The sequence below is a fragment of the Lineus longissimus genome, chromosome 4, assembly GCF_910592395.1.
Source record: "Lineus longissimus chromosome 4, tnLinLong1.2, whole genome shotgun sequence".
Taxonomy (NCBI): domain Eukaryota; kingdom Metazoa; phylum Nemertea; class Pilidiophora; order Heteronemertea; family Lineidae; genus Lineus; species Lineus longissimus.
In genome coordinates, this window is record NC_088311.1 from 1,279,652 (window position 1) to 1,290,375 (window position 10,724).

The following is a 10,724-nucleotide window of genomic DNA, read 5'->3' on the forward strand; positions in this document are numbered from 1 at the left end:
TTATAACACATTCGACTCCACTGGCCCATGCCATTGATAAAAGAATAATACCTCACTTATTGGCCAATTCCCATTCAAAACAATTGTAATGATTGGGGGCCGAGCCTCATTCCTTGTATTCGAGGTTTTTGAGTACATGTATATACATGACGAATACAAGATGTGCTTTTGTACAGAACAGGCAAGATGTCCACAGTCATGCTACTCGTGACATATCCATTAGATGGCCAGAAGTCTGTCCAGAGTGGAGAAAAGGACAAGAGCTCATACGTGATGCCTCACACTCGCAGGCATGGGTTACATTGGTTGATCTTTATCCTCCAATCACGAGCGCTAGCCATAGCATATGGTCACTAGATTGCCATCAAGCTGTCTGGTTAGACAAGCTAATAAAGTGATTCATACATCTGATATCTGTATCACATCATCCCCTGGGCTCCATATAATAATGAATGCTCCTTTGGGATCACGTATTTGGTTCCAACTGCAATACATTTATATTTCTATTAGGCTGACAGAAATTTTTGTTGCATTCATCAAATCAATCTGACCTTGGTCCCTGGAATGATTAATCATCCTCGCAAAGTGTGATTGTTAAGAAGAGACATTTGGATGGCTTCTGAAAACATTGAAACATTGATTTCATGAATGTAAAGAGCCAGCGTGCTACAAGGGTGGTACCTGGAACAACACCTAGAGGATTTCTGGTGAGACAATAAATGATCTTTCCAAGCAAGGAAGACCAGTCAATGTACAACCAAATCAGTTGTCTTGTATCAGGTACTGCCCAATCTGTCATAGGCCTGCCTACTGACAAAAAACATGTCCAAAGTCAATGGAATGATGAGCGTGATTGGCTTCCTTGCAACAAGATGTTTTGCTCGTTTTTCTAAACCAATTACATGAGGTGGTCTTTGGTGTGACTTTGTAATTAGTAAGTACATCTTCCCTGCCCATGAAAATGTACTTTTGAGGGACATTTGCAAGGGGGAGAGGGCCATTTGTCTATTAGCTACCCACATCAGTAACTAAAGAGCCAATTATCTGCTTTCCACATGTAATCCAAACTACATACAGTGCATATGTAATCAGTAGTATAATAAATGTAACTGTTCAGCCAATGCTGATGCCAGCTTGATGAATGCTCATAAAGGATTTGACGAGCTTTTACATAACAGGCCACTTCGATTTCCAGCAGGTAATAGCTGGAGCATTACCGCATACATGTCAACCCTTGTTGCAAGATCAACGAGGCAGTTAGATTAGCTTATGTAACAAGTTACATTAAATTACAGTCCAACAATTGCCAAGAGTCTGGGCATCCAATGAATAATGTCATAACTTGTGTACTGTCTGAACCCCAATGTGGACAATGTATTGACTGATGATGGTCTCCCATAAATATTTCATTAATCCGTCAATGTCAAGCAAGACTATCGTAGTCTGGTCTGCCAGGGAGAATTGAAGTCATGCAAACTTCCTTTGTTGGTTTTAACCTGAAGGCTACTACAGTCGTATAGGATCAGGAGAGTTTCTGTACCTGTACTCTCAATGGTTGACATCGACAGTGTGGTTTTTCTCTTAAAATATCAACTTGAGTTGATGATGTGGTCGGAAGACCATCATATCTCAACCACTTCTTGAGTGACTGACAATACACAGTCAGTGGATGCCAATGTCGTCTTTGGACCCCAAAGGCTACTTCTGCCAGAGCGAGTCACATACAGGGGTGGTTGTTACAGCCAGTGTTATGTGGCTCAGTAACAGAGTTGTCCTGAACACTGAATGATTATGTAGAAGTCAGACAAAAGAACATAATAGCTAATTTCATCCAAAAATATATATTTTTGATAACCTCTTTTGTACAATTCTTTGTGTAAAGACATACAAATTGTAAAAAAATAAATGCAATAAATGCATGAATTCTAATGCAAGCTGATCATTGTGAGTCAAGTGAAAAATGATACACCAATCCCATCTATAATGAAAATGACAAATTAGACATTATCCTCAATAGTTTAAAGCACTTGTCTTGACATGGAGACTGTATAAGCAAAGACTGTGCAACATTTGGATATCGATAAGTGTCTGCCACAAGGGTCAATCACATAAATTTGACATCCAAAATTGTGTCTTTTTCTGCAAGCTCATTTATCTGCAAGCCCTCTATGAGGAGGAATTAGAACAAAAACATAAAGTTCATCGAGTCCTCCATCTGGCAGTGATTAACCAACACTTAGGAAATCGCTCACTTCGCCTTTGGTTTAAAGAATCCATCGAGAGCCATCTGTTTCCGTCCATCGGTTCGCTCCTCACTCCGTCTTTTCCTATCGCGGGGTTTCCTATTGGTGCTCCGTGGCTGAAAGACAGATATGATGGGTCAAATACTGTAGGAACATTCAGGACTGCTACTGTAACCATTGTTGAGATACTAGACTGATTTTCTATACTTTGAAGTGTTTCAGGGAAACATTCTTGTTTCTCGGGCCTCCTCCACCAAACGAATGTATGGCTCCTGTCTTCCTCCTCGTCTAGATCTGTACGCACTGAATGAAACATACCAAGTGTAGGCCAAGGTGTTTCTTCCAATGCAATGATGAAGTGTTCTTACCTTAGACTTCGCAGGTTCAGGGGGCTTTGTCTTTGATTCATACATCCTGAACACCTACAAAGCAATATATAAGAGTCAGACCAATGATGACTAAGACAAGTCTTATGGCTATTTCCACTGGGTGTGCAAAATGACTTTCTATTGGAAGGACTTGTAACATTTGTTTGAAATAACTCCGCGGATCAAGACCAACAGAATGTACATGTATCATGATGAATGACCAGGAGTTCAAGCATGCTTCAAGCTATCACCCATTCCAGTCACCTTTTTCATAGCAGTTGAAACAGCAGATTCGAGGAACTGTTCTTTTGTGACCCATTTGACCTTGGCATCTTCTGGGGTGTCATGATGACCGATGTCTTTGATATTATATAATAGATACGTCTGATGGATATGCGAGAAGATGTGCACCACCTGTGGAGGAAAGAAGGAACTACAAGCGCTTTTCAAACTTTGATTTTCTCATTTCTATTTTTCAATTCCACAAGACACAACTACTATTTCAACTACAACTATTACATGTCTAGTATGTTCAGATAGCACTTTCCTGTCAACTGGACTCTCGTTTTCATCTTTTTTTACAGCAAAGCACTGACTATTCGCACCATGAGATGTTACGCCAGTATAATGAATGGCTGGACTTCAGCCTACCTCTCCAATAAACTGTTTCTTAGCATCAGCCGCAGATGACCCCAAAGCTAGTAGTGTTTCGGAGAGCCGTTCTTCTTTTTCTGCTGTGTCGTCAATCAGTGGTGCAGAGGGGAACTCCCACAAGTTGGCAAGAAGACCTATATGAAATATGAAAGTGAATCAACCTCCACTTCAGAAATAAAAGTTTCAGCAGCTACCCTAATAACATGTGACCTGGTGATGTGTACCTAGGTGATATCTACCAGGATGAAATGGCAGGGATCGTAACCCAGATGATGTGCTGCCTCTGAATACGCCTACCTGTTTCTGGTCTTTGAGTGACGAGGTATTCTGTCTCCCCCTTCCCCATCCTGGATACAATGCCCACTGCTGTAATCTCCTTCCTTGGTGCTTTCTTCTTGGCTTTCCTCGGGTAGTTCATCACACCAATGCTGCTGTCCCAGGGGTCCGATGCAGGAAGGCACAGGTCACAGTCTTCTATGTCTAAACCAGAAATACAATGTAGAAAGCACAAGAATGATCAAATGATTAAGAATTCTATGAAAGATTATTAGCATTGTGCATGGTGATCGTCCTTCCTTCCTTACACCAAAGTTATTGTTGCAGTAAAACCAATCATTTTTTACACTCTATAAAGCAACCTCATTACTTTTCAGACGAGTTCCGTCATGCAATTATTGATACACAACTGTACATACCACATTCTAAAAGATCACTTTCTCTGGATGGGCCGCCAGTTTTGCAGAGCAGTTTCACCTCGTTTCTATTCTTATACAAAACTGTCTGAAATAGAACCGGCTCGACTGCAGAGAGATATGGCGATGCATCATTCAAATCAGTAGAAACCTATCAGTGTATACCACTTATTCAATTCATCAACAGATCAATAATGTCAAAAGTAATTATGATATTAGTAATCAAAATAAGAAGTCCTATTGATGGCAATCTTACCTCCTTATAAGCCTTGCATAAACCACTGACAGGGCATATTGAACAGTTGGGAGCTTTTGGCGTGCAAATGGTAGCACCGAGTTCCATAAGGCCTTGGTTAAAGTCTCCTGGACGTGTTGGGTCAACAATGCAATTAGCTATGCTCCTGGAACCAGAAGGAAATGAATGACTTGTACAGAATTTCTTTTACTATCAAACATGATGCCGTTTATATTTTGTTAAAAAGTATTGGGAGCTCCTTTCATTTATGCAATATGATACAACGTTAGACTTACCACAATGCTTCAGTAACAGGCTGACTTGAACACTCCGCTCCAATTATACGCATCCGACTGAACACCCGAACAACATTACCATCTACCAGGCCTGTCACCTGAAAGAGATAACATGAGTTTACACAAAACCCAGCAAATACTGGCTCAAGTCTTCCACAGTAGTGAAGTGCCTGAAACTCTACCTTATAGTAAACACTCCTCAAAATTAGCCAACTAGCTTCAGCGTGCGTTGGCCTAGTGAAATCTCCATCCATGAAGAAAAAACATGGTGTATAGTCTGGAAGTGTTGTTGAGTCCAATCTCCCATACCAGAGTCGGAGAGCGCTTTAGGAGGGACACTTACAGGCCCAACTTCCGCCTTCAAAAATAGAGTGAGAAAGACTTACTTCTCCAAAGGCAATTGAAGCAATAGCACCAGCTGTGTATTTACCAACACCAGGTAATTCTCTCATAAGATCTGCTGCACACGTCGGCATCTGTCCCTTTAATTCATTCACAACCTGATAAAGCGACAGAGTAATGTTACTGATACAAGTAGGGTACATGTACTTTACAATACACTTTTTTTTTCTAAAGCAACATCTTCTACCATGTAGTTACAATAGGTATGTTGTGGTCAGAAAACAGAGTCTTGGTTCAATAACAATTATGAAGAAGACAAACACCCTGGAAAATATCTCCAGAGAGCAGTTTAAATACGCGAAGTCCTTTCTTCATGCAAATTTTGTCCTTTTATTGAAAAGAAGTGCAGTGATCATGTGATACCTTTAGTAACCCAGCCCAGACCACGCTTCATTCACCTCCTGGAATATCCAAGTGAAAGAAGCTACTTGAGGCACGAAAAGAATTGTATCAAAAGTCACAAGGTTTTGCTCCCCCTTTCAAAGTTCCTGCAAGTTATTCACGTTATTCAACAAGGTTTTGCTCCCCCTTTCAAAGTTCCTGCAAGTTATTCACTTGGTGCAGTTGAAATCAATTCTAGCTATCAAATCTTGAAGCAAAGATAAACAACCACAAAAGCAAAATTGTCTTTTGTTCTCAACAAGTACAAGTACAAGTGACTTTTTACTCCAGGGTCTGCCACCAGGTCCATTATGATTACAATTATAATTGAAAGGTATCAGTGGCCCCATGAGTTACTCACCTCTAAAGAAGCTGTTGAAAGCGCTTGCAAAGTAGGCCATTTCTAAAATGAGAGAAAAAACGATGATACCGGTGAATTGCTGATCAATCACAGAGTCAGACTTTGAATGTGAAGTTATTCATATCAAAAGACAGCTATCACCATAACCAAGTGTGGGTTGATAATCTAATCTATACTTGCCCCAACCTGTCTCAAAGAGGGTAATCAAGAATAAGCTCCTTGCTCACCTTCATCCACTTATTGTAGTAGTCAATTACAGTGGCTACTTGTGTCTGCTGCAACATGATTTCTGACACCCAAACTGAAAATAAAAGAGAGTAATAACAATAAATAGTGCACCAAGCTACTCTGCACCAAAAACAATAATCATTGACTACTAAACTAGATAGCAGTATGGATGGAACATAAGGACACTTTTCAAGTGTTTTCTTCACTTGAGAAAACTGCCAATATTCTTATTTTTTTGAATGTAATCACAGAGTGGGCCTGCCCTAAGCCTGTTTAATATCTATTCCCAGCGTGATTGATACCCATCAGGTTGGTGGAGGATGCATGAATAGGTTCACACTTCTTTTCCTACCTGCATATGCCCTTTGATTGATGTCCATCAACTTCACCATATGCCTCCAGGGAAGGTCACGTTTGTTTTCATCATACCACAACAGAAGCTGACTTATGAGCTTGTTTTTCTCTTCAGCAAGGAACCAATGGGTGGAAGATAGCAGTGATCCTGCTGAAAGTGAAATGAGAAAGAAACATGCAGACCTAGAAGGGTGTTAATAAAGCTTTGGTTATTTAAAGACCAATGAATGTAGCTACTGTTACATTACCAACATCACATCATTTCATCACTGCACGAATTGAAAATAATGTCATAATGGGGATGTTGATTATGTCCTTCGTACCTCGCTCACTTGACTCGGGTCTACCGAAGCTACAGTGGCGTGTCGGCCCTGTGGAGTGTGTGGTCCGAGGACAAGATTTGTGCTCTCTTTAGTCTTATGACATCTGCACTGCCAGTGCCACGGTGTGTTTCACAGTGACTGTCAACAAATTTTGAACGACTCATTTTAACATTTTGACTTCGCTTGAGACTGTGTTGAGTGGGCCTGCTGCAAGAATCCTGAGGTAAAAAAATATGATTTCAACGTGATTCTAACCATTTTCCTTTCCTTTTGATTTACTTTCTTGTGCAGACTTCCTTTTCACCATATTTAGGCCTAATGTTTTCTTCGTAATGGCAATGCAGCAACGAAACATCTGCAAATTTCGCCAAGATCAGCAAGGTGAATTGCCTTGTAGGCCCAAGTACCACCAAGCTCCCTACAAAGTATTTTGTTGGGGATGGTACAGTGAATTTAGGAGAATAGGACCACAATGGCACAATCAAGGACCACAACAATATTGGTTCTAGTTACTAGATTTGCCGCTAGGGTTCCGTCGTTGCTTGATCGGCCCCGTCGGAAGGAATGAAATCGCTATACCATGTATACGCCAATTATACGGCTCAGATTCAAGAACGAAGAGAAAACCTGACAATTTAAAGGATCAATTGGGCCATGGCTACTTTTGATGCAGTTCCAGTGATTGATGTCCACAATGACAACTTCAAAGAACTCTGGCCGACCTTGATAGTTGCGCTGAAATCATCCACATTTGTTGCGCTGGATTTGGTAAGCAGAGACAAAGACGACAGTAAATGTGATACCAGTAGGCATGCACATCATGACATGCAGCAGGCCTATGTAACTGGTAGTGCTAGCAAGTATTGACTGCTAGTGTTGTCAGTTGTGTTGGCAAGTTTCCCCGAGTCCTCAGCAGTTTGCAAACAAGTGAAGTGAAATGTGCGCTCTTCAGACTAGGCCCTAAAGTTGCCGGCCCATGACTTTTTTTCAATGCAGTTCTGTTTTCTATTTCAGGAGATGAGCGGTCTGGGGAACAGGAGACTTCTTTCAGCAAAGTAAGTGAAACACTTGGCCCTTGAGCTTTGATCTTAAGCTGCTGAGCATGAATTGGTCAGATAGTAGGCCCTACCTCATCTGATTTTACAATGATCTCCGTCAAAAAGGACAAGGAGAGGAGAATCTGATTACCACCGGATGTACGGTAACTTGTGCCTTTAGTAATAGTTAGCAATTATTTTTTGTTATGCACTATTGTTTCATCACTTCTTTTTATACAGATCTATTGAAGAAAGATACAACACTTTGTGCGAGATTGCCAAAACAAGATCTGTGGTTTCCCTTGGTATCTCTTGCTTCAAGCTTCAACGAGTCTCAACGCCGGGAGGTATGAAGCAGGAGGTAACCCTTGGAGATTCCAGCCAGGAAGGGAAGACAAAGCTGCACTTCTTCGTCCAGACATTCAACATCATTCTCCTGTGTAAGGAAAGTTACATGGTGGAGCCGGAATCTCTGCGTTTCTTGGTACAACATGGGTTTGATTTCAACAAGCAATACTCAAAGGGGATTTCTTACCATCGAGGCATTGATAAGGTAAAAAAGCAGTCATTTCATTGATTTCAGCAATAAAGCTTGAAGCAAAACCTCATTTGCTCTGTCTTTTTTGTGCACCTTTCGTGTGCTCAAGTTATAGTCTTCTTTGACCTTGCTGGTTTCTTCATTGTTTGCTGTTACAGTGTTTGTTTACCTTTTAGCCTGAGGATGAAAAACAGAGTATCCGTCTGCTCTTGAATGAGATCATCACCTACAAGGTGCCCATCGCCCTCCACAATGGTTTGGTGGACCTTGTGTTCCTTTACCATGCATTCTACTCGACCGTGCCATCCAAACTACCACAGTTTGTCTCGGACTTGTCAGAAATCTTTGCCGGGGGTATCTACGACACCAAGTACATTGTCGAGTATGAAGTGAGATTAGCTTCATCATATCTCGAGTACGTCTTCAGGAAAAGGTAAGATGTTGTCTTTTTCATTTGTCTTCTGTGGTGTATTTTTCAATTACTCTATCGTACAACTGTTCGAGCCAGAGTAAGGTGTCATCCGTTTTTGACAGGCTGTAGTATGCACCTCATTGTGGTTTCATGATTACTACCAGTTAGCGCATTAATAATATACTTTGGACACAAATTTTTCTTATTTTGTTGAGTGTGACAATCCCACTAAAGTTCAACAATCTCAAGTATAATTAAAGAGTTCCCTGCAAGAATTGAGGTTTGCAGTCTCGAAGAAGTAGTGCAGTGCTGGACTCTCCTACTAACAGTCACAGTAATAAGCTGGTGAAACATCTATTTTTGTGAATTTCAGCCAAAAAGATAATGTCCAACAATATCGTGGCGGCGCACCTCACATTGAAATGAGTTTCCCTCGTTATCCAGCTAGTTGTGATTACATAGAATACCAAGAATGTGGCCTACCAGAGGAGACCAGGAACTATGCCGGCTTTAAGACGTGTGTACAGTTTGGGGTGAGTTGTATTTCTGTAACTCTGTGGTCTCCACAAAGAGCTCATGTTGCAGTTTTAAGGTCACCGTTTTTCCAGCCGAGAAAGATCATTCAGATAATGCGTGCAGGAGATCTTTTTACATGTTTATCAAGTATGGGAGTGTAGGATTTGAACTCAACCAAATCCGTCAGCCAGCAAGTCGTCATGGTCATTAGCATTTGCTTTGACTTTTTGTCATGGTGTAACTTACCTAAGTTGAGTAATCTTGGTTTTTAAATTTGCAGGCTTTTGGTTGGTGCAAGTTGGCAGACAACTGTCCTAATTCTCATGACATTGACGCTATCCTTAACATTGACGACAACATTTCATTGAACAAACGGAAGAAGCGTAACCGGCGGAAAAACAAACGTCAGAGGACGGGGGTCTGCAGTGTGGGAGATGAGGAGCAGAGTACAGGAGATGAAGATGACGAGGAGATGGAAACAGTTGATGAAACACAAGGTACGGTAAACATCAACATGGATTGAATCTTGAGCCAGAAGTAAAATTTAACTACTTGAGATGACAGTGATGCGGAGTTGAAGACAATACATGTACCATGATGGAGGACAATTCCTCCTTTTCCTATTATAACCAGGAGGCACTCACTTGTCAAAAAGTACGAACTAAAAACTGAGGACACATTATGTTGTGACTTGAATGTAGTTAAGAGAAATCCAGTTTGACCATTGTGTCATTATTCTTTTGGAATTGTACCAGGAGTTGCCTTGGAGATACTATACTTGCATTTAGTTCTACCAATGATAGTATTTATAAAAGTAATTTCAAATTTTGTTTCTTCTTTGTAGGTGCTATTACGCAGGATATTTCACCTTCATCAATCACGTCAGTTGGAACGCATTTGGAAAAAGACCATTCAAGCAAACACATTCTGAGTTTTGCAGAACCAAACCAGGTGAATTCAGGGACTGATACTGTCTTGAAAACAGAAGGTGCCTGTTCAGAAACTATTTTGAATATAGACAATCAAAAAGATACAATTGACTCAAGTGTGAATGGACCGGATACTAAATCCTCTGAGAATGGTGACAAGATTGCTAAATCTCGATGCTCAGGGCATAGAGCAGGATTTGATGCATTTATGACTGGATATACACTGGCGTCTGCTGTTCTGAAGTGCGGGAAGTTATCTGTGCTACAGACAAGCTCAAGTGATGTGAAGTTGGCTGATCTTCAACTCAACAAGTTGAAAAATAATGTTTATCTCAGTGGAAAGGACATGCCATTGAAGATTACGAAAAGTAATTTCTCAAAAACATCTAAGGAACATCGGGTTAAATATGTAAAACTGATGGGCGACGTCTGCTCTATGGTGACATGAAGGGATGGTCATTTTTCTAGGGTTCATGAAATCATCAACTGCTGGGAACCTTACAGCAGCCGGACTAGTTGACTGGAGAACTTCCTACACTTCCTTCTGTTCAATGCCTGTCAAAAATTTTGAAATGTGCTTTTACGTAAGAAGTGTCTTATTGTTAACGTTCCATCTAAAATAAACTGTTCTTGTTTAAACAACCTGTTGTTTTATCAACATGTCTATCGAAAGTTTCTCCAGACTGCAGGACATGGGGCAAAAGGAAAATTGTGTCTCATGTACATACAAGGAGATTTCTGTTTTCGATCCTTGC

General features: G+C 40.7%; 2 protein-coding genes across 3 annotated transcripts; one reads left to right on the forward strand and one right to left on the reverse strand.

The window, feature by feature from the left end:
* Window positions 1-1,863: 1,863 nt before the first annotated feature.
* LOC135486101 (adenine DNA glycosylase-like) lies at window positions 1,864-7,033 on the reverse strand. 2 transcript variants are annotated; one of them, XM_064768620.1, is made up of 13 exons: window positions 6,793-7,033; window positions 6,213-6,365; window positions 5,860-5,933; window positions 5,633-5,674; window positions 4,875-4,988; window positions 4,489-4,586; window positions 4,214-4,358; window positions 3,961-4,045; window positions 3,563-3,745; window positions 3,263-3,399; window positions 2,876-3,025; window positions 2,612-2,665; window positions 1,864-2,359 (listed from the first exon to the last, which is right to left on the reverse strand). In XM_064768620.1, the coding sequence occupies exons 1-13, from the start codon at window positions 6,890-6,892 to the stop codon at window positions 2,249-2,251; spliced, it is 1,446 nt and encodes a 481-aa protein (XP_064624690.1). In that variant the 5' UTR covers window positions 6,893-7,033; the 3' UTR covers window positions 1,864-2,248. The 2 variants fall into 2 exon arrangements, with proteins under 2 accessions (XP_064624690.1, XP_064624691.1); XM_064768621.1 differs by having other exon boundaries at window positions 6,538-7,033.
* A 93-nt stretch (window positions 7,034-7,126) lies between these two features.
* Window positions 7,127-10,652, forward strand: LOC135486473 (target of EGR1 protein 1-like). The gene is made up of 7 exons (XM_064769273.1): window positions 7,127-7,305; window positions 7,552-7,592; window positions 7,815-8,127; window positions 8,289-8,545; window positions 8,898-9,057; window positions 9,321-9,537; window positions 9,885-10,652. The coding sequence occupies exons 1-7, from the start codon at window positions 7,192-7,194 to the stop codon at window positions 10,415-10,417; spliced, it is 1,635 nt and encodes a 544-aa protein (XP_064625343.1). The 5' UTR covers window positions 7,127-7,191; the 3' UTR covers window positions 10,418-10,652.
* Window positions 10,653-10,724: the final 72 nt, after the last annotated feature.